Below are 24,422 nucleotides of genomic sequence, written 5' to 3'. Positions count from 1 at the left end.
AGAATTTTCATAGCCCTGTATTTACTTTGTATATATAAGTCACAGATCTGTGTGGATCTTGTAAGTAGAAATTTATTAGCAATTTTTAGTAATTATTCTTCATACCAATCAATCCACACACCAACCCTGAATTACCCATCTGTGAAAATGACTTCGTATGGCACCCACCTTCTTTGACAAATACTTCTGTTTGGGGAAGATGTTGGTCACTCGAGGCTTATGATCTAATGTCTCCCTGTTGTCGGGTGCTTTCACTTTATATATCCTGACAAGCCAGTGTTCTGATGTAAAGGCCTCCTCCAAATGCTTGAATTTAATGTCCTTATTTCCAATTTCGGCATTACGTGTTCGATCAAAGCCTGGGGGTGTACGAAAATCTAGCTGCAAAAGTAACATCAGTACTGGATGTTAACCACACTGGAGAACAGTGCTAGACAGCAGTGAGTCTCATCACAGAGCACCATCCTTCTCTAGGAAACAGAGTCAAGGTATCTTATAAGTTATCATATATTCATAACTAGGTGGGAAGAAAAACTAAATATACCAGAATATCTATTTCACAGAGTCCTTAAGACAGATGAGCAGCCTACAGGTAATGACAAACCATAAAATTGAAACAAAATCCATTCAAACCCTTCTTCCAGTGCAGGGGACTAATATACAGAAGGTGTTTCTCTTTCTTTGCCTGACATGGTCTTCATTCAGCTCTTAGGCACTAGACTGATAGCCCAAAAATCATTTCTTTAGAGACAAGTTTTTGAAACTGGTGGTAAGACTCAATTCCTTCCTTAGAGCCCCACTCGTTTACTCCATAGCACACTCTGCTGATATTTTTATGCAGTTTTAAATGATTTCTACCCTCCACTGGCACGAGGACTATCTCAATTGCACTGCAGCTCTATCTCTGCTATTTGCTAAAGTGAGTAACAAAAACACTATGTCCTGAAAGTGCAAACTTCAAAGGAGGCTAAGTCAGCTGGCCTATGGGACTCACGAGAATTAGGACAGACAGCTGACATCCTTTAAGGAATTGTTAAGCCAAGTTCATCGAGACATACTTTAAAATAAAGAAGAAAAACAAAACAAAACAAAAACCAAAAAACCTCTTCCAAACGGTGGATAACACTTATAAAACAGTAGGAGAGTTCTTGCTTTCCTACACAACAGTAAATTTACACTTCATGTTTGAACATGCATCATTCTTAAGGCAGGCATCAAAATGAATGCATGTGAGCAACACAGCTTACACTGTTCATAAAACTTGAGTGGGAGGACAAAAAGAGCTCTGTCACTGCAATCATTAGTGAGCAAAGAACTAATCATTCACCCAAGAAAAACTATTTTCTGGAGTAACTATTACAGCCATGTGCTTCTTTCTTATTATACATGAATTTGGAGACCAGGCAGTGGTCTTCAAAAGAAGCAAAAATACAAAAATTCACATCTAGATTATCGTCTTTCTGGCATTTTGCTTTTAAAGCCACCAACGGAGTAATTCCAAGTGAATAACGAGGCAGATGCCTAGTTGTATACATCTACCTGGTTGTGTAACATGGTAAATAGGAGCACAGCAATTCACAAACTCTTCTAAAACCTGAGTCTTCCAGACCTTACTAACCATAATTACTATATTTTACAAAAGGATAAAATCTGTCTCACAAGTTGAGGCCCAGACAAACCCTTTCAGGTTGAGTTAGAATGATTCCTGGTAGTAGTTATTATGAGCAGGTAATTTTACTCTGCTTTCTAGGGCACAAAGCTGACTAGAAAGAAATTTGGAATTAATTTTCACTGGTACGACGGCATCAACTAGGTATTGTAGTCATGGCATCCAAGGGCTGTAAAAATGCTTAGCAACTGTTAGGGAAAACATAATCTTTTCCTACAACCTTCACGAGTTCTTAGGTTGGGATGGACCCCAACAACAACAACAACAACAACAACAACAACAACAACGTTTACCAATACATGTACCACACAGAGTATAGGAGAAACCTCAATGAAAAGTCACTCCAACCCATGGTTTAGAACTGCAGCTCACAGACCATGTTCAACCAAGAACAGTGAGCTGGTGGAGAGATGACAAATAAAGAGGGCTTGGGTCTCCACAGAGGGAGCATCTATTTAGGAGAAAGCTGAGAGAGTAAATAAGGTTCGTCCCCAGACTGCTCTGCTGCCCTCTATGGATTGAGACAAAGTTTGAAGTTATCTTCAGTAAAGAAGAATTTAATTTCCACCTTTAGGCAGAAAGGAGGCTGGATAAAGACAGCATTCCTTTCCTTTGCTGCCCATTATTTGCTTTTAGTTCAAAAGTTATTTTTATGTCAGAATAGCATATTCTGGGTTCCATCAAAATCAAATCATCAGTCTAATCCCCCATTTCTTACAGACAAGAAAAAGCCCTTGATCTAAATTTTTTTTTTCTAACTTGTCACAGAGTTTAGAATCTATTTAGGCATGTTGGCACATGCCTCTAATCCCAGCACTCAGTAGGCTGAGGCAGGAAGATCAGGAGTTTGAAATCGAAACATATGGAGAAGAATCCTTAGTAAGCACATTTCTCTCCACAATACAATCAAAACATCGTTATCTTGTTTTCTAGAGTTACCAAGATTTTTTGTTTGAATAAAGATTATAGAAAAACTAATTGAACCAACCTGCATTTCTCCAAATCTGTAGTACGACATTTTATACATAAGGCAATTCAACAAAGTAGGAGATCCAGCTTTGTCTACACGGAATTCTCCCTGTTGGGTAAAATAGTCACCTTCCTATGAGGAAGACACCAGAAATTCAATGTCAGTTCAACTTAACTCAGTCAAAGCTATAGGCTCCAGATTTAATAGCATTGTAAAACTATATTCATTTATATTCGCCCAGTCCCCACACTAATCCTGTCAGATTTTCAGTCATATTGTTTAAAAAGAATGGTACAAACTCCATGTTTTAGTTCCAGATAGGGATAGCCATGGTTTACAATGAGAGAGTACCAAGATCTGCTGTGAAGTAAAGTGTGTACACCTTGCATCTAGTTATGCTTGAGTAAGAATCACAGACACAATGGCATTAGCAATTAGGACTTTTTTTAACTAAAAAAAAAACTGTATGATGTACTGTGATTTGATATATGTACACAATGCAGAATGGCACGCATTATTTTCACATACTTATTTTCTTATGGTGATAGCACTTAATCTATTCTCTTAGCAAGTAAGTCCAGAAAACATGGATTTTTAACTGAGAAGAAACTTTTTTCTGAGGGGTAAACTTTTACTCCTTTTTATAAAGTTTAAAAATAATGAATTTTAAAGGCACAGAAATTTAGGTTTATGTATCTATCAGTGTTCAAAGTATGTATTTGGAAATACTGATCCAATTACAATTTTACTAGTGTTAAAGCAAATTCACAAATTAAAATATCAGGAGAATTAAATTTTAGAAGATTGGGGGCTGGAGAGATGGCTCAGTGGATAAGAGCACTGACTGCTCTTGCAGAGGACCTGGGTTCGATTCCCAGCACCCATACGGTGGCTAAGAACCGTCCTTAACTCCAGTTCCAGGGGAATCCGAAGCCCTCTTCTGACCTCTGTGGCATTGCATGCACGGCATGGGTACACTCACATACATGCAGGCAATACACTCATACACATAAAAATAATAAAATATTAAAAAAAATTTTTTAGAAGATTGATTTGCTGTAAGGAAATGTTTGTTAATCACAGTTAAGGGAAAATATTATAGCATCTTCATCTGACTATGTCTGGCACTTTACTTCACCCTCTCACAGGATGCACAAACATTTCCCAAAATTCTGCCCAGTCTTTCACACTACTTGGGTAAACAATTCTCATTCTCATCTTTTGTGCCCTCTTCACATAAAGCACAATTCTAGCTGCCCATATTTTGAGAGTGGGGACAGAAGATCAAATCAAAGTACAGATCAATTTGCTTTGATGGTATACAGACATGGGCACCTTTTCTGGAGAGGAAGTGGCCAGTGTGTGAAGGGAAGGTATTCCAAGACAAAGAACGTTAAAAAACACATGTCAAATGAGTCAAGAAAATAAACCATAGGCAGCTTTCAGAAGGCCAAGAGACCAGCAAGGAAGGTGAGGTCTAGGGGCTTGTGTTCCAGGCACTAGAGTTTGAACTTTCCACCAGTACGTCACCAAGGGATTATATCATACTAGTTGCTAGAGAGAAGCTTTAAGTGCATTACTACAATTTTTCATAACATCACTACAAATGACTATAACTTGTATCCATTAGATCCTAGGAAAAAGACCTAGTACTCAAAGCATTTATGTTGACTGGCACAAAATAACTTGCCATAGCACCTAGCTGACAGAGTTTTAGTTCCAACTCACATCTGTTTGATTTCAAGGCCTTTTCCCATAATATGTAGAAAGTGGCACATCAATGTCATAGTACATGGAAGAAGGAATAAAACTAAGGCAAAGGCAGTAATCTCAAGACCACTGGTCTCTTTCAGATCAGTACACAAAATGGTCAGTGCTAGCAGGAATAATGGAAAGTGAAACAAAGGGTTGAAGTGAGAGGCTATGAAGAAGTAAAAGTCAGAGGACTGGCATGGACAGGATGAAGTACAATCATGAGCATATGTTCTGAGACAAGCATTATTAGTAAATTCATTGTCACAGGAACACCAGATGCATGCACACAAATCTAGACACTATCACCTACTACATACCCAGGTTATTTAGTATAATATTGTATATACACAGTGTATTGTCAATTTAATGTGGCTACATGGCATGTGATTCTACCAATTATGAGTTTGAAGTTTTAAACTTAGGAAACACTTTTAGTGTTTTTAATACAGCAGGGAACTATGGAGGACGAGATGAAGAAAACAATGCAATTAGCAAAGAGAATGACTTGGGCACTGACCTGTTTAACATACCTGAGGTTATCTAGTCACTTACCCGAATATCTTTTGGATGTTCCCCTTCAGCTATCCTAACCATCCAGAGAAACTTGTTGATATCATCACCAGAATAGCCAATAACCCCTCCAAAAATAACCAGAACATAATCTACATCCAGAGTCCTCATGATTTTATAGGCTGCTGTTTCATTAGAAGACATAGCTTTTCCTACCTGCAGGTTAAAATAAAAATGTATATTTTTACTATAAGATGAAATTCATCAAGAGCTTGATTTACATGGAAATTTTTGTATAAATGATTTTCTATTTTATAAAGTTATTTACAAACATCTTACTATTATAACCATTTATAGCAGAAATGTCAAAATCTGAATACATGTCCTATAATTGACATTAACATTTAAAAATGAAAATAAGTCAGCTCTTAAACAGTTTCTCCCAACTTCATGTTGAGGCTGGTCCATGATCTCACTATCACACGGCAGGTTTCTCCTGAGTCTAGTAGGCACTCACAAACAGAACTCATTTAAGACCTTCATCTACTCACAATCTTTAAAGCAATTAAATCTTTAAACTGATTAATGTACTGAGATTCATAATTTAATACACTGAATATAATTTACACACAACAGAAACAATGCATTAGCTTTTCACAGCTGTATATTATTTTTCTTAACTTTGTAATATAGAAAATATAAAAACATTTTAAAGATTTCGGATTTTGCCAAATTCTCCAGTGAACTAAATATATCACAAAGTCTATCAGAAATCAGCTTACAATTGTGAATACATAAACACTATTCTTAAAAACCAAATAAACATTTCAGAGTCACTGTACTGAACACACATTTTAACACCTTTCCTGTTTAATTCTAAGTGAAGTGTGACTGCTTCATAGTAAGTACCTTTGTTCTTTAAAAAACAAACAAGAAGCCAAGTCCTTACCAGCGCTATGTGGCTGTTATTCCAGGTGTTATTATCCACCAGCGTAGTTCTATTGGCCATTCCAGCTATCTGATAGCCATAATCCCACCAAGACATCACCCGGGCATGTTCATCGGTATTTTGCCTTAGCCAAAAGTATGCTTCTCTAAAATCATCTAAGATATTCCTGGTGCTGAAAAGAATCACAGTATTCTTTTAAATGAGATCTTTTTTAAGTGTGAAGAAGATAAATCCTCTATCAGTAAGGAAAGAAGAAAAATGAAGAGCTACACCAGTGTTTCCTGAATTAATGTACAAACAGGTTCTAACTAGTTTTGGGACAGGGCCTGATGCTCTGCAAGTCTATTAAGCTCCTAAGAAAAGATCAAGGGTGAGACACGGCAATATAGAAACCAGCTGTCAGGGGCTGGAGAGATGGCTCAGCAGTTGAACATTGGCGGTTCTTGCAGAAGACCAGGGTTTGAATCCCAGCACCCAAATGGCAGCTAACAACTGTCTGTAACTCCAGTTCCAGGGAATTCAATGGCCTCTTCTGTCCTCCCCTTGGGCACTGCATGACACGGGTGCACTTACATACATGCACGCAGGCAATACACACATACACATAAAAAAAAGAATTTTTTTTTAAAAAGGAAGAAATCAGCTGTCAAAATCTAGCTGCATCAGAATCACCTGGGCCTGTTAAACTACAGCTCAGTAGGGCCACCCCAGGTTTCTTATTCAGTAGGCTTAGGGTTTCATGGTGATGATGACCAGTGTCTAAGGCTCACTGTAAGACATGCTAACATAATTACATATGCAGAAAGACTTTGCAAGGGTATACTATATCTACCCCAAAGTTTTGGGGTAAGGCCACACTGAAGAAAAAAAAAAAAAAAAAAAAAAAAAGAAAGAAAACAAAACAGTAAGCTTAAGGTGTGGGATTTGTAGGTGAACTGCAAGCACTTGCCTATCATGTGGGCAATCGTGGGTTCCATTTTTAGTACTGCCTTAAAAAGGCAGAATCAAATTCAGTTTCAGGGGGGCTGGAGAGATGCCTCAGTGGTTAAGAACACTGGCTGCTTTCATAGAGGATCCAGGTTTAGTTCCTAGAACCCAAGGCTAACAATCACCTGTAACTCCAGTTTCAGCACTTACATGCATGCAGGAAAAATACTCATACGAGAGAGAGAGAGAGAGAGAGAGAGAGAGAGAGAGAGAGAGAGAGAGAGAATATAAAACCCTCTCATGGCTATCTTCTTACCCATCATGATTGTAGGAGGCAAGGACCACACTTGGACTAGAGTAGGCATTGCTAGTGACCCATGTGCAGTGGACAGCAAACATCATCAGAAGCATCAGCATCAGCATGGTTACGATGCTTTTGATGTTAGGGCCTAAGCCCTCTTCAGGTTTTTCCTGCTCTGTTACATGTTTTCTCACTTTACCTGCCTGAAGATACAAAAAAACCATTAGAAGCCTTCATTTGACTTAATTAAGACAATCCAGGGGAAAGGATGGGAGAATGTTAGTTTATCAATCTAATTCTATGGGTTAGAAAACGTGTGATAATCAGGTATTTTTCTGAGGGTGATGGAGGTTTTTGATTTTTAAACTCAAAGATTCTAAAGTCAGATTTCCTTAGTGTATATAAAAATTCAGGAGGTGATCTCAGAGCAAACTACCTCCATGATAAAAAGCTGCCTTTAAAACTAGTTGCTTATGTCTCAAATATTTAAAAGAGTTAACTACATGGCCTCATTCTAACAGCATAAAATCCAGTAATATATCCTTATAAAAATCTTAATTCCACTCTTGAAAAGGCTATGTCTACCCATAATCCAGTCTAATATATAAGCAGGGAAGAAACTCTATACTCAAAAACCAATAAACAAAGATCACCTTAAACATACACATAACTCCCTCCCCTAAAAAAACAAAAACAAAACAAAACAAACAACAACAACAACAAAAACTGTTGGAGAGAAATGTCATACACTCTAAGTTATAAGCCTGATTAAAGAAGCCACAAAACAAGAAATAAAATATGACTACAACAGCAAGTATGTGCTTAATTAACACAAATCTTTATGAATTACATTGATCTTACAGGAAGGAAATAAAGAATTTCAGCCAATTCTTATACTGGCAAGTTTCACTGTTTATCAGTATTGAAAAACCTAGTCAGTATTAAAATAGCATAGTTTAATAGGTCATTCAAGACAAGTGCTCTAATTCTCAGAAGTCCTTCCCACAAGGAAATATAATCCTGTTCCTATTGTTACGTACATTATCAATGAGTTCCACTGTTCAGCCATTACCTACTGCTGCTGCTTTTATCATTTTTTAGTTTTTAAAGAGACTAACCAAATACCACTTTCAAGTACCTTCCAAGCTGTCGTTTTAAAATTTTACACAGGGCTGGAGGACTGACTTGAATGTTGTATGCTTACATAGTACTCATGAAGCCCTGAATTCGATTCCCAGCACCATCCAAGTTCATACTGCATATAGATCTTAACTAAGGACAAGCACTTGTCCATATGGTTCAAATGTGATGTAATTTAGCAGAACATCAAAGTTGTGCTCTCAAAAATGGTAAAGTATTAACACGCCGTTAAGTATTTAGGTAACAACTAGTCCAAAAGAAGAATTCCTTCTCTGACTGCATTCTGTTTCCTCTGAGCTAAAAGACAAACTGGGATTTAAAATTTGAGGCAAACAATGGAGTTATAAGAGTCACAGCTTGGCCACGCCCTCATTTCATCACATTTCTCAGTATGTACAGTGCTTACTGAGGTGGAAAGATTAACACAGCATATGTCCCCACCTTATCATACAAATTTCCTGGGTTTCTTTTGTCATCCTCATCACTGCTGTCCTCCACAGGTGGATTTTCTCTCTTCATGTCATCTCCCAAATAGTGCTCAAAAACATTGGAGAAGGCAATTGCCGACAGCATACAGACAACTGGAGTCAGAGTCAGCATTAGCCGCACCATCACTCCAGCAAAGTAGACAGCACTGATTGCATACAGAGCAACTGCAAAGACAGGCTCTCTTTCAATGTTTTGTAGGGAAAATGTTCACAGGAAACTGAACTAAATGTTTAATACCACAGTATAAAACAAATCTAAAACTAGACAAATGTCTCACAAAGTAACTGCCTCTAAATTGTTAATAGTGACTAATTAATAATAGTCATATTTAGAAATGGCTAATGTTGACCAAATAAATAAAAACTAGAACAGTTCAGAGAAATGTATCATTCAAATTTCATTACAGGAAGTTAAATGTAATCAGTTATTTGTCAATAGCATCATATAAAATAGTGAGCTACAGGTGACAATGTATTTGTGCATTAGATCATTAACCACAGTATTTGTAGAATCAAAAACAGTCTAATAAAGGCAGTACCCAATATGCCATAAAGCCTGCTTTAAAGAAAAAAAAAAAGGTTAGGCTAGAAAGTTGGGTCAGGGGTTAAAAGCACTGACTGCTCTTGTAGAGGACCTGGGTTCAATTCTCAGCACCCACATGGCTGCTAACAACCATCCTAACTCTAGTTCCAGGGGATCCAATACCCTCTTCTGACCTCTGTGAGCATTACAAGACAGGGGTGCACTTACACACATGCATACACAAAATAAAAACAATAAAATATTAAAAAAAAAATAAGGTTAAGAAGCCGGGCATGGTGGCACACGCCTGTAGTCCCCCAGCATTTAGGAGGCAGACACAGGCAGATCTCCATGAGTTCAAGGCCAGCCTGGTCTACATGCTGAGTTCCAGGCCAGCTGGGGCTACAGGGAGACCCTGTCTCAAAAATACCCCCCCAAAAAACTGAGAACACTGAGATACTAATCAAAGGATAATCTATAGAGTCGCAAAAACCAAACAAACCCTGAAACAAGTTTCTAATAACTATAGCCTTTAAGATAAAGTGTTAATAATCACATGATTAAAGGCTACTACAGAAAAGTTAATGAGTTATTTGAACCATCATCTGAAGACGTTGAAAATATTTATTCTTGAATAAATACATTATACCATAATTTTATGTATTTGGGGTGATTTTGGTAACTTATTTTTAAATTATGTATATGGGGCAGTGCGCATGTGAGTACAGGTGTCTGCAGAGACCAGAAGATAGGTTTTGGTTTTTTTAGGAACAGGGCGTCAAAACATAGCCCAGTCTAGCCTTAAAATAAAATTCTCCTAAGTTCTAAAATTATAGGTAAGCACTACCACGTTTGGCAATACCATATATATTTTTTTAATTTTACATGTATGAGTGTATTGCCTGCAAGTATGTAAGCGCATGTGTGCTGTGCTATGTCCAAGGAGGTCAGAAGAGGACATCAGATCCCCTGGAACTGGAGTTACAGATGGCTGTTAGCAGCCATATGGGTGATGGGAATCGAACCCAGGTCCTCTGCAAGAGCAGTCAGTGCTCTTAACAGTTGAGCCATCTCTCCAGCCAATATCATATTCTTACATTCATAGCTCAACGAGTTTGTACATCTGCATGCCTCTTACCACCTACCATCAAGATATGGGACATTTTTATACTTTCTCATGCCTCTTTGTCAATAACTGCACTGCCTCCATTTAAAAAGTAAAACTAGTAATTGGTCTATAAAAATTTTTTGGTTTCCTTATTTTTGAACTTTAAAGAAATGAAATAATATAAAAGTGTTCTCCTTAATATTGCCTTCTTTTATTGACCCACACTCTTCTTGTATAACTGCTGTGTGCATTCTTTAACATGTTTTTTTGAGGGAATACATGCACTGAACTTCTGGGTATATACTTAGAAATGGATCTGCTGGGTCACAAAGTGGGCATATGTTTACTTTTAATCTTTTTGAACAAATGTAGTATGACTGATACAGAGTTCATTAATTTAAATAAAGGAGAAAAGAATGAGTGTCTTCCTTGAATTAGAACTCACTTGGATGCTCTGGAATACTAACTTGAACTGTTGCTTATAGTGCAGGCCCAGCACTAGTAGAAACTCAAGTCCTAGTGTTACAAATTATTTCATGACCTGTATGTGTCCTAAGGCAAATCACAGTTTGATTGTTTATTACAGTCAAATAGCAAGGGGCACACTTAAAGTCATGTAGAATCTTTTGGTTTCTACTTATTTTGAATATCATATCCTAAACATTTATCTTTTAAATATTTGTATTTCAAGTCTTCTTAGCTGGGAATAAACACAAATATACCAATGAAAAAGGGTATTTACTGAAAGGTAATCCGTATTGTTATTCCATTATAAAATTTATTTTACTCTGAAACCAGAACAATGGGTATCTCTGAAAATTTACTACTTATTAACAAAATTTAAAAATGAAACAAAAAAGTGAAGTTAAATAGTGAGATGTGGTGGTACATGTCTTTAAATCTGGCCCTCTTGGAGGCAGAGGCAGGTGAGTTTGAGGCCAACCTATCTATATAGAGAGCTCCAGGTCAGCTAGGGATACACAGTGAAACTGTCTCCAAAAAAAAAAGAAATTAACTACCAACAAATTTATCATTTTCTATTCTCAACCACAGACAATAAAGACTAACAATAAACTCTTAGAAACCATAATGAATTAAAAGTAAAATTTATATGCCAGGTCTAAATTTAAAAGGTAATAATTAACATATACAATGAAATTCAATTAACTTCCTTGGCTTAAGCACCTATGCAAAACAGGAGAAAACTTTATCTTGAACATAGAGTCAAGCAAAGAAAAACAAAACATTAAAGTAAAGTAATCTCAAAATGGAAATTAGATAATTGTTCCAAATCAAAGAGTTTATTAAAAAAAATCTTACCAAATACTCTTTCATCATTGATATTTTTGATGCAGAACCATAGGCCCGCTGGGAAGGTACATACAAGAATATGTAGATCAAAGAAGAAAGATACCCAAGTCGTAGGCTGATGCTCAGACACTGATGCAATAATTGGAATATGTATTTTTGCATACCTGATATTAGAAAAGTTAATTATTATTTACAATGAAGGGATAAAACAGGATTTCTTTTTTAGATGAAAAAAATTGTCTTTGATTGTTGACATGGCTCCTATCCCCAACTTTTTTTGTTTAAATGCATACTTTAACATAACTAGCTATAGTAGAAATCAATCTGCTTGGTACATGTCACTAAAACTAAAGTTAATCTACTCTGTTGATGGCTAGCCATCAACTATTGATTCTGATTTCTAATATGAAATCTTTGCTCTAATAAGTATTTGCAGTTCATCTCCATCTCTTAAAATTGCATCTACTCTTAACAAAACTAATTTTATATTCATTAGTTTAAAAAAACCCAATCTTTAAATGATACAGATGTTGCCTGCTCTGATAAAACTAAAATAAGGAATTAGCTGCAAAATGGGATTATATAACTCACATTTCAAACCCACAAAGCATTCAAAATGCAGGAGGTTGAGCATTTACTATAAACATAGCCTAAGTACTGACCAAACTGCTGACAGTATAAGAACACAAGGAGAAGGCTATTTAAAATGAGGCTAAATGGCATATTTGAACTCACCCAGTATCCCATAATGAATAAAACCTGCCACTCCACGGTGCAATGTAACCTTGAAAGGAAAAAATGCAGAGGAAATTATCTGCCTTTTATTACTTTGTAAATCCCACGCCACCCCTCCACTGCCCCTTTCTGCTGTTTTTGAGAGGTCTCATTATGCAGCACAAGCATGCCTCAAACTTGCAGCAAACCACCTGTCTCAGTTACCCAAATGCTGGGAACACAATTGTGTGTCACCATGACCAGCTTTGCTTTGAAAATTAAAAAATTTTTAATTTACTATTTTGTGTATGTCTGTGTGTGCATGTAGACACACATGTAGAGGTCAAACAACTTTGTGGAGTGGTTCTCTCCTTTACCTTTACTTAGATTCCAAGGTTAAATTCGGGTTGCTGGCCTGGGTAGCAGGCACCTACTGAGCCATCTCACTAGCCCGATTTTATAAATTTTTAATGGCTCTATGCTTACTATTAAATATGGATACATTTTAATAATTTCAGTTTTATTTCACAGATGCTGACATTGTTATGGTCAAGTAAAAACAATATGCCTGGAGAAAGTTTTCTTTCCAGAGAAAAATAACACTTAAACTTAGGGATAAAACTATAGTTTTCCAACGGTCTTTAGTTTCTAGTTGACTATTAAAAGAAGTCTAAGACATTAAACAACACTGGACAATTATTTTATGTGCATGAGTGCACATTTCTTGCATGTGTGTAAGTGAACCCATGTCATGCAATATCCAGAGGTCAGATTCCCCTGGAATCAAACCTGGGTCCTAAGAGAAGTCAGTGCTCTTAACTGCTGAGTCATCTTTCCAGCCCCAACACTGGATAATTTTTAAAACAAGAGAGTGTTTAAATAATCTGATCCAGGATGCCAAATCAACAGATAAATGACAAAGATGACCTTAAATACCTATATCTTTCACTCCAGTCAGCCCTTCAGTCTGAACTAGGCCGGTACATGAGTCTGACAGAGGGAATACCTCCAGAAAGAGATGGACTTGTTTATCAGGAACAAGCCTGAGGGTTAGAGTAACACACTGAAATGATTGGGCCAACTGTCTCAAGTTAGGAGAGAGAGAGTATACAAGGAAGGTGACATAGGAGTTGATCACAGATACCAATTTTTAGTTTAGGCATTTACCCAGCAAGAGAAAGATGGGTGTGGCTTTATCAGACCCGGAAGCAGTAAAACCAAGATGAACTAGTTTTCTAAACATTAAAATTTGTAATAATACTATTCAGATTTAGAACCTTTGATAATTATTTTAATACTATTTCTATAGACTAAAACCACAGTATTGGACCTACTAAGATAAATCGAGTATATGAAAAAAAAATCCCTAAAAATTAGCTTTTATAAAATAGAGACAAGACATACATCTTATAGATGATGGCACCTACCTGTGTAAGTCAAATAGATGACACTAAGAAACACGGCACCTGCAGCAAGTGAGACACCCAAAAAGAAAAGGGTCTGGAACTCTTGCTTTGTTAACCGATCTCTTAGATACTGCAAAAAAGCGTAAGCTTGCAGCAATGCAAAGACACCTAATAAAGAAAAGGGTCATATATATATATTTATATACACATATATAAAATCAACAGAACATTTCCCAATACCATTTAAACATTTTCACTTCAAAGACCTGAGAATACCCTGTACCCTTTACACTGGAGACTATTTCATCAGTCAACATTCCCTTTGCCAAATAACAGTTAAGCAAACAAAACACCTAAAAGATCCCATTACACATTTTTCCTAAGTGATCAGAGCCCAATGTATGCACCATACAAGAGACAAAACAATGCATATGAATAAAAACAGCTGGCTGTGTACACTGACTTTACTATGCACTACTGTGTATTCAACACTCAATATATTTCTGTCAATTTGCTATTTGGTAAATTAATAACACTATTCCACAGACTTTAATGTGTTATACAACTGTAAAGCTCTTAAGGTGTGGGGGCAGTCAGAGGACTGAAAGGCCTGCTGGGAAAAAAAATGCAGCTAAGAAAGTTATATTCTGACTGTACATGTTGACACCCAAATCTGAAACCTCAAAATTTCTAAGCACCAAAATATCATCACAATGTTACAGGCTCAGAGCATTTTGGATTTTTGGATTAGGATGCTCAACTGCTGATTCTATACAAATATTCCCAAATCTGAAAAACGGAAATGTAAAACACTTCTGGACCCAATCTGATATGATATTTTTAAAGTTTTCCAGATAAAATTAACTACCCACAAACTCCGCAAGGGTCCTGAATCTTGTACTGAAAATTTCTGATAAAATTTAACTTATAGATCTCCTGTAACTGAGACTCAGATGTCAGTGGTGGCTGTTAAAAAACTAAAGAATAAAAAACTAATTAAAAAAAATATCCAACAACCAAAAAAACCCCTTTTTCCTTTGGAAGTCTGGTCAATTAAACTTTTACATATTCTTTAGAAAAAAGAAGATACTCCTTTTCCCCCAAATGCTACACCTATTACCAAAGTTCACACAGGCTGATCATATCCACTGTGTGTATTCACTGTACTAAATGGGTTACAAAAGGCATGTAAAAAGTGAAAGCACTGTTGGCTGACAATACTGCAATCACTTATTAATCAAGGTACAATGATAGAGGGAAGATGTTTTATATCAACATACAAGAAAAAAGATTCCATGGTCATATGTATTTAAAAAAAATTAAAAAAAATTTTTAGAAGAAGCATTTCATTACAGCTTTAACGTACTCAATAGATACATCCCTTTCCAAAGTGGATATAAAATTTTTAGGTTCACAGTCGAATTAATACAGTTATACAATATTGAACTCAGTATAAACCCTGTAAGACAAAATTGAATGAGTTTTTAACCTTTAAAAAACATCTCCACTTCATTTTAAAGTATACTGTTTCTTACAGAAAGACTTATTGTTTTTGCTAATAACACTTAGATGTTGGCGCATGCATCTCTAATTTGTATGTATCTGATTATTACTAGTCATATGTAGATTATTTTTAAAGCTGAGAAAGTATTTTACAATGTCCTTTATCTTAACTTTAAATATGAATTTTCATACCTGCAGCTGCCATGTGCTCACTTGTTCTGATTGGCTGGAATCCCACAAAAGGTATCTGCATGGATAATATTAAACCCACAATGTAGAAAGTGCTATATGCTATAAAAACAAAACAGGAAACAAGGGTAATTTACTACTGCCATTAAGTACTCAAAACATAACTCTTAAGTTCAGTTAAAACTTTTACTTATTTTAAGAAAAGAATCTTGAAGTGACTGATTTGATGTGTGATTGTCAGCCACATTATAAATCATGATATTCTATCAATTTTTAAAATACTATTTTAGGTTTCTTTTGTAAACCATCACTTATGGTTTCAGAGACTTGGGATGCCTTCATTTCTAGCAAATGGAATCGGGTTTTTTAAAAAAATCTACCATTAGTAATCACTGATAGGAGTCAAGAAATTATGCAATAAGTAAATATTAATCCATAATATCCATGACCTAATAATACACATTTATTACCACCATTAACTTACATGAATACCTGCTATAGTCTTCAAAGTTCTGGATATTTACTATCTTTCTTACAATATTCTTTGTATAGAACTTTTAATAGCTTAAAAAAAAAAAAGAGTAATTACTAGGCTTCCTGTGTCTAAGGAAAAGAACTGCAAGGGGTTGACAATCTGTGTGAAAGACTGGTTTTGCACTCACATGCTCAGATCATGAGTAGGTACGCTAATTAGAGGTGAAGTATTTGAAGTCACTGAAATGAAATTTGAGAAGTGAAGATAAAAGCCTATCTAAAAGAAGTTAATGTGAAAATTATTCCACTTACAAACATTATTCATATCACTTTATAAGTGTATTTAATGTTTAGTTTTGGGAAAATTACCATCAAAAGAAATGTTACACCATACATTTCTATGTGCTTTACATTGTGTAACACAACACAAAGCATACACTTCACTTCTCCTTGCCCAACTCAGATTTGAATCTTTATTTATTTTTAGAAGAAACCCACGATATAAATTATAGGCTATATGTTCAAATGTTATATAGCCTTGAAAGCTGTCTGGTAAGAGATGATTACTCTACTAGGAAGAAGCAGCTCATAAATCTAACTGAAAGGACCAACCCATCTGAACCAAGTTTCCAATGCCTTGGAGCTAATGAGGACACAGTACAGCATCCATCCAGAACACTTTGCAGACACACTAATACTGTGGTATGGCCCTCTGTGAGATACTCAAAGTTGGAATTAACAAGAATGTCTATGCCACATGATTTGAATCATCAGCTTATGTGGTTGATGGGTTTTCTAATACCTTTCTTTAACTAATCAGTCTCCTGCTGGAGCCCTGACAACTCCGAGTCAGAATCAGGAGGAAAAAAACAAGTCATTATGTGACCTAGAAGAACTATGTCAAATACTCAATTCTCACACACAGAATGAGAGCTGGGCAAAAGCTGTAACATCCCTCCCAACAGTAATAACCCTAGATGCTATCTATGATCAACAGGAATTTTACAATGTGGAGCTGAAAAATCAAACCCCAAACACTGAACACAAAGGCACAACTAGAAAACCTCATAAAGCTGATATGCTTTTATCATAGTGAAGCCCATGCACATCCAAACAGGACAACCACCTCTGAGGCTGCACTTCTGTTTCGTAGAAATGCAAATGAACATGGAATGTGAGGGAACATAGAATGTAGTAAAACTGTGATACAATTTGGGCTGAATAAAATAAGTGGCACAAAGTAAATGAAAAAATAATGCCCTTAAAAAAACTGAGATGAAAATTCCAGAGCAAAACCACCTTATACTTAACAATCCAGGAGCCTTTGGTATATTCACAATCAATACCTCCTTCCTAATTCCCATTTTATCGCGCTGAAAGAAAATCCTAAATTCATCAAGCAGTTGCTTCACAATTCCCCCTTTTCCCAGAGCACGGCAACCATGAATCTGCATCTGGTTCCTCTTTTGTTCTTAGAGTAAAAAGTAAAAGCCTCCTGTTTCTTCCTTCCAAATTACACTCTCCAGAAATCAACACAAGGAGGTATATTTCAACATATACACATTTGTAGTCAAATTTTTCCTCTTCAAATAAGATCATTCTGTATTTCACAATGTAAATGGCTCGTTATTCCTTTCTTGGTAACCCAAATGAAAACTCCCTCTGAGGGATGCATGCAAGTTCATTTCTAGGAATATTAAAAATAAGTAAGACTAAGCCTGGGAACACCTTTGTTCAACAACCCATCACTCTCATGTAACTGCAGAGTCACTCTCATCAGTGAGGGAAGCAAACACCCAGGACTGGGGGGGAGGGGGTCACTCAGTGATGGAGTACTTCCTAGCATGCCTAAGGCTCTGGGCTCCATGACTAGAACTGCAAAAAGCCAAAAGCAACCAAACAACAAAAACCCACTTTCTATGAAAACAAATACACTAGAGCACAAGCAAATAATAAGAGGGAAAGAAATGAGATTGGGAAAAAAAGATAATCTCAGGAAAACAGAAGCTGAGTGAAAGTTTAATTATTACGTTGTTAATGTCAAATAAAGCCAAACTAACAGAAATGGCCGAGTTCCCAGCAACATTTTATATCTTTGACATGTAACAGAACTCAACCTTGGTATTTTTTGGGGATCACTTGTTCTATGATGTGCTACATAGGGAATGTATGTCTCATCTCACAGAACCCTCGATGCATGGGCTAGGACTGCTTACCAAGCTATACACTGTCAAACACCACAAACTTACCTTGTTAAAGACTGCTTTTCTCCTTGAATTTCTAAAATAACATATACCATCACAATACCTTAATTTAAATCTCATTTGTAAATCTACATTTTTAAAACATAGAAAATGAGAAATTAAATTCACTTAAGTGTAAACACAATTTTTCCTATAAAAAAAACTATTTTTCTCCAGGCTTTATATATTATTTAATAGTGTTTTTTTTTTTAAAGACCTCTTTAGTTTATTCAAATATTTACCTTATATCTATTATAGTCTGGACATTTTAAAAACAGAAAATCCTATTAAGATCAATCCTATATAGCCTCTAAGAGTTACATAAACTGTTAAAATAACAGATGTCAACAAACAGCCATAATACTTGAAACAAGTACTTGTGTTACTGGAGGGAACATGGGCACTGAAGAGGTAGTGTAAACGTCTATAAGGTTCTCTAATATTGGTTTTCAAAACCTCAATGTCAATACATAGCAGCTACTTTTCCCTATAACCTCTCTAGGAGAGCTGACCAAACTACCATCCCATCTGTTACAACTTTAGACCCATCCATTCTAACCTACTTTCCTTGCCCTTTAAAGCAGAACAAAGCGGTCCATCAAATAGGTGAGCTCTAAGAAAACCCACAACTTCAGTGATGCCGTAAATCATTTATTACATCATGAAATATTACCACACTGCCATCCTGTGGAAGCAAAGTTACTGGCATTCATTAATGGACCAAACTTCCAATGAGTTAGAAAATGCCCCCACAAACTAATTATGAAGACTTACCCGTATGTCTGCTTACCCATATGTCTGCACACATACACACTGTGTATTTTTACCCAGGGAAAATCTCTTTGATTTGAGGCAAATAGTAATTTAAAGAAATCCTAAACATGTTTTTGTTCAAAGCACTTTAAATCCAGGGACATGTCATGGCATGGTATAGTAAGAGGATGTAAACAATGTGCTCAAATGAGTTCTTCTACAAATAAAAGCCACGGCAAAGTCTGGCTCAGGTTCCACTGAAATTTTCAGTACTAATGAAGCATTACAATAGCACTCTTTATGCCACTTTTAAATCTTTGTGTGAGCATGTTCATGTGAATGCGGGTGCACAAAAGCCAAAGTATAAGTGTGGAGGTCAGAAGGCACCGTAGGGTGTTGTTCCTCACCTTCCACCTTGTTTGAGACAAGTCTCTTCTTACTGGTTGTGCTCTCACTCAAGGGAACTGGCCCATGATCTTCCGGTGGCTCTCTTGCCTCTACCTCCCATCTCTCCATAGCACTTGGATTCTAGACACAGCTATCATGCCTGGCTTCACTGGGGTACTCACACTTGCACAGCAAACACTTTACCCAATGAGCCATTTCCTCAGTCCACTCTACATTTTTAAGTTACCATTACACTTCCTTTACACAAAGCTAGAAAAGATTCTGTGAATACTATATCCCACTAACAGTAACCACTATTAAATCTCATCAGCATTTCTGAGTTGCTTTATCTCTTTATTGATATTTAACAGGAATGGTTAGCAAAATAGTCCTCTGTCAATCAAAATACAGTAGAGAAAGATCTTTAAATTCAACCAGTTTTACTTGATTGCCAACAAACACAATTAAAAGTGCCAAAGAAAGCCGGGCATAGTGGTGCATACCTTTAATCCCAGCACTTGAGAGGCAGAGGCAGATGGATCTCTGTGAGATCAAGGCCAGCCAGGTCTACATAAGTGAGTTCCAGGCCATCTGTGGCTATAGGGAGACCTTGTTTAAATTAAAAGAAGAAAAAAAAAGTGTCTAAGAAGCCAGGCATGTGGCACACACAGAGTTGATAAGAATATTGACATTTTGGTTAATGAAGACGCCTTTCTACTTTGTCATTACTTCTGGTCACTGTGAACCTTGGTACATATACAGGGTAAAGAGTGGTAAGGACACGTGGGTTAAGATGAAAGTAGTAATAAAACAGAAAAGAGTCTGCCTAGCAGAGAGAAATACACGATTAATTTAGCAAGCAGATATAATGAGAGAATTCTCTTTGCTAAGGGCACTGCTCATGGTGAGCAGGTAGTGAGTAAGTCACTCAAATAGACATTTTACAAGATCCACATTTGTAAAAGCAGCAAGAAATGACTTATTCAAATAATTCATTAGTTCAGGCAGTGTTAATGAGCTAAAACTACAGTGCAATGAGATTATAAATGTGCTGTGTTTAAACACTATAGGAGAAACTCATGAAATATATACAACTTTATTTTTAACTTAAAAGAACAGGATATTGTGCCTCAGTCACTTCTGCAGCTATGTAATAACTAGACCTAATATATCAAAAATCTTAACAGACAAGTATCAGAAAAATTAATTAACAAGCATAGTAAAACGAGATTTACACATCATTTTACTAACAATTTAGGAGTTTCTTTTTGTGTTTGGTTTGCTTTTTGTTTTGGCTTTCAGTTAAGACAAGGTCTCAACTCTTTAGCCCAAGTTGGCCTGGAATTTACTATCTAACCCAGGCTGGTATTAAACTCTCGGTCATCCTCCTGCCTCAGCCTTCCAAATGCTAAGGTTACGAGTGAGTCACCAAGCTCAGCTTATTTAGGTTCTTCAAACACATCTTTTTCTTAATCTCAACTCTTCCTGTTAGTAGGCTCCTAATTTAATTAACACCACTGTAAGTCTATTAACTTCTACTCAGAAGACAATTCTTCTGACTAATGGAACAAATAGATTCTCACAGAGAAGCCCAGATCCTTACAAGAAAGCTCAGTTAGGTCCTTTCTTCTATATAGAGAGTACCACTTGATGTTTTTACTTCTGTAGGTTATAGATGTGAAAAACCTTTGCCTCTATTAATTGAAGCCATTTTGATCAAACAAGGGTTACTGTTAAATCACAGGCAAGAAAGACCCTTGCTCTACAATTCTAAGTCTTAATACAGGATGACACTGGAAGACTTATTCCTTTGTAAGCTAAATCATGTACAGTAGAGGAAAAAAAAATTCTTCAAAAAGTGATCCCTAAAATATCCACTTTAATAAAACATGGGCAATTATAAATCGGCCTCAGGAAAACCCCTGTCCCTTTAATGAATGAATGCCTGTCACAAACTCACCTAGAAAACTCACTTTAAGTAACCAATACTACAAAACTAAGCAATGAAACCCCAGGGCAAAGACTTTGCTAGCCTGGTAACCCTCTTTGTCTGCCCTTGGTTCATATACCACAAAGGTAAGAATTAAAAGGCAAAACAATGAACTCAAAATAGATTGTTACTAAACTGATCAATCCAGGAAGCATAGGAAATCATTTTAAGGTTTTATTGATATATACAAACTAGCAAATAATATAATTCATTTACAGGATGTAAGAGTAATCTTTTATTTTGGTAAATCTTTACCTGCCACAAATAAAAAGTCACAGTCCTTTAAATAATGTATCAAAGCCATCAAAATTATTTAAAATAGTAATTAAATAATTTAAGCAGCTGTAAATCAAATAATTACACAAAAATTCCACTGTAAATACTGAAGTATTATTTCAAATATTTTATGGTAGCAAAACTTAGCCATATTAAATAATTAGAGTATGAGTTTCCAGGAATTGGAGATATGGCTCAGTGGTTAAGAGCTCTGGATGCTCTTGCAGAGGACTCGGGTTGGAGTCCCAGTACTGACATGGCAGCTAATAACTGTTCTTAACTCCAGTTTCAGGGGACTTCAATGCCCTCTTCTGGCCTCCACAGGCATTGTACAACATAGGTGCACTTATACACATGCTGGCAATACACTCATACACATAAAATAAAAATATTAAACTATTTTTTTAAAAGAATACAACTTTCTGAATAATTGGTACAAACATTGGTTATATAGGTAAAATTCAAAGGTGTTGTGGGAGACCCTAAATGCTCACCCCATTGTGTGCCATGGGCAAAACAAGTTAATTTTGATACATGGGTTTTTGGCAATTACCTCTCTTGATCCTATGGGCTGTTTACTGTAAGCTATTTTGAAATGAACAAAACTAATTACTATTTTATTTTTAAGTCAAGGTCTCGTTGTATAGCACAGACTGGCTTTGACCTGCCACATTGCCTCAGTATCTTTAGTACTAGGACCATAGGTATGTACACACACATGACTTCTGATTAATAACCTTTAAAGATGGTCTGTATTATACATCACCACAAAATAGAAATGTTAAATGACAACTAAAAACTATTTCTGTATTAGGGAAATCGTTATTTTGTATTGTGTTACATATTCTTAGCTGATGTGAGAAAAGGAAATTCTATTCCATGTTTGTGTGTTTTGAGATGGGGCTTTCCTTTAGTACCAGCTGGCCTGAAACTTGCTGTAGACCAGGTTGGCCTTGATCTCACAGAGATCTGCAGAGTTCTGGGATTAAAGATGTGTGACCCCTCATCAGCTATTCCACATTTAACTGTGGCTTTTTATACTTGAATTCTCATTAACTATAATTTCTTAGGTTAAACTCTTGAGGTAAAGCAATACAGGTTTTATGCAAGAAAGAAATGCTCCTTTTCTGCTATGTCACCACCTAACCCACATCCCTACATGGGATGTTTTATTTCATGATGCTACTACCCAGAACAGAAAGACCTTGAACAGGTCAGGCTTACTAATAAAATAAATATGAGTACAGATAACACAGAGCCAGTCACATAAAGAAACTATGCTTTTAATCTGATGTGCTTCATATGAACACATGGGATCTGTTTCTTTTCTTTTTATTTGCTTTTCCTTTTTATGAGACAGGCTCTCATGTAGCCTAGACTGGCCTTGAACTCCTGATCCTCCTGCCTCCACTTCTAAGTGCCAGGATCACAGGCAGTGCTGCCACACTTATGTAATTTCAGGACGTGGGAGGCTGAGGCTGGAGGATCAAGTTTGAGGCCAGTCTACACTACTTAGTGAGATCCTGTCTAACGTTTTTCAAAGCACATTAACAACAACAGAATTCTAATTGTTTTAAAAAAATAAGATTTGGTAGTATTTTTCCCTTATAAAAGAGAATAAATTTTCTAAAACCTGATAAAATCCCACTTAAAAGCTATGATATAAATATACAGAGACGTACAGGGGTAGCAAGGTGCATCATGTAGGTACCTGTGTGAGAAGTAACTGAGGGCAGTTAAATCATAAAAGGTATGGGGCAATAATGCAGGGCACCTAAAATTAAAGAGTCCAAAGTACACTAGTGTAAAACTGAAAAAACACCACCTAGGGATTTGGGAGTCTAGAAAAGGCAGAAGAGGGGCTGCTCACTTTTCTATATAGTCTGTAGTACTATGTGACTTTCCAACTATGGATATTTGCTATCTTTAACAGCTGTGAAAAAAGTAGGAATACTATTCATTCCAGTCAATATGCAACATACGAACAAATAACAAATGCATATTTTCTCAAAAAAAAGAGTAATAACCTTGCTTTTAAGTAATGTTAAGACTTATATCAGGATTTTAACCACTAAGACTTTATAAAATTACCTCTTCCTACCTTTGTAACTCTTTCATCTCTTGTGGATATGCCTTCATAATTTTATTATTAGCAATGGAAGCAAACATTAGAGAATCCTTTTTAATGTCAGTCCTATTACAAGCATCTTTCATAATGTATTTATCCTGCACACTCTGAGGCAGGAACTGTCATCTCTACAAGGACATTAGACAAAGTAATTTGTCCAGAATGACACAGTGACTAGGACTGAACCTGGAACCTGGCTCTCATATTCATGATTCTATCACTACAAATCCTTCAGTGAATCTGACCCTGTACTATTTTCTCCTTTAAAGAGTCAAGATCTGTCTACAAAACTTTTCACAAGGACATGACTAGATGAAAAGCCCAACAAGAACTCCCCTCACACTCAAGATGCACTGATTTCTCCCCACTTCCATTTTGATCAGATACCATAAAATTGACTGCTATGTAATGTAAGCTCCTCAGAATATGGTCATCTTTTATTCACCTTTCTATCATAATGGCTAGCACAAAATTTAGTATCGATCAATCACTTAGTCAATGTCTGATAAGGCTGGGAATGTGACTTAGTGGTAGCTAAATATGAGACTGTAGGTTTGATCTCCAGGACGGGGTGTGGATACCATGAATGAATTTAATTCTTAAAAACAAAACAAAACAAAACAAAACAACAAAAAACCCAAAAAACCCCAGGTTCGAATCCCAGCACCCACATGGCAGCTAACAACTGTCCGTAACTCCAGTCCCTGG

General features: G+C 36.3%; 1 protein-coding gene across 2 annotated transcripts in view; it reads right to left on the bottom strand.

Annotated features, from left to right (window-relative positions):
• The window catches only part of Stt3b (STT3 oligosaccharyltransferase complex catalytic subunit B), a 94,969-nt gene that overhangs the window by 4,371 nt on the left and 66,176 nt on the right, over positions 1 to 24,422 (bottom strand). Inside the window, exons 6-15 of one of the 2 annotated variants that reach the window (XM_008830465.2) lie at positions 15,467 to 15,565; positions 13,793 to 13,939; positions 12,387 to 12,435; positions 11,661 to 11,815; positions 8,663 to 8,874; positions 7,097 to 7,284; positions 5,854 to 6,025; positions 4,947 to 5,120; positions 2,658 to 2,771; positions 169 to 381 (exon numbers count right to left, since the gene is read on the bottom strand). In XM_008830465.2, the coding sequence (XP_008828687.1) occupies positions 169 to 381; positions 2,658 to 2,771; positions 4,947 to 5,120; positions 5,854 to 6,025; positions 7,097 to 7,284; positions 8,663 to 8,874; positions 11,661 to 11,815; positions 12,387 to 12,435; positions 13,793 to 13,939; positions 15,467 to 15,565 (1,523 nt within the window). The remainder of the gene's footprint in view (positions 1 to 168; positions 382 to 2,657; positions 2,772 to 4,946; positions 5,121 to 5,853; positions 6,026 to 7,096; positions 7,285 to 8,662; positions 8,875 to 11,660; positions 11,816 to 12,386; positions 12,436 to 13,792; positions 13,940 to 15,466; positions 15,566 to 24,422) is intronic. The other variant, XM_029562229.1, reaches the window with a different exon arrangement.

This window comes from Nannospalax galili, unplaced genomic scaffold (assembly GCF_000622305.1).
Source record: "Nannospalax galili isolate Female #2095 unplaced genomic scaffold, S.galili_v1.0 scaffold695, whole genome shotgun sequence".
NCBI lineage: Eukaryota > Metazoa > Chordata > Mammalia > Rodentia > Spalacidae > Nannospalax > Nannospalax galili.
Note: the sequence above shows the minus strand (reverse complement) of the source record. Positions and strands in the feature narration are given on the sequence as shown.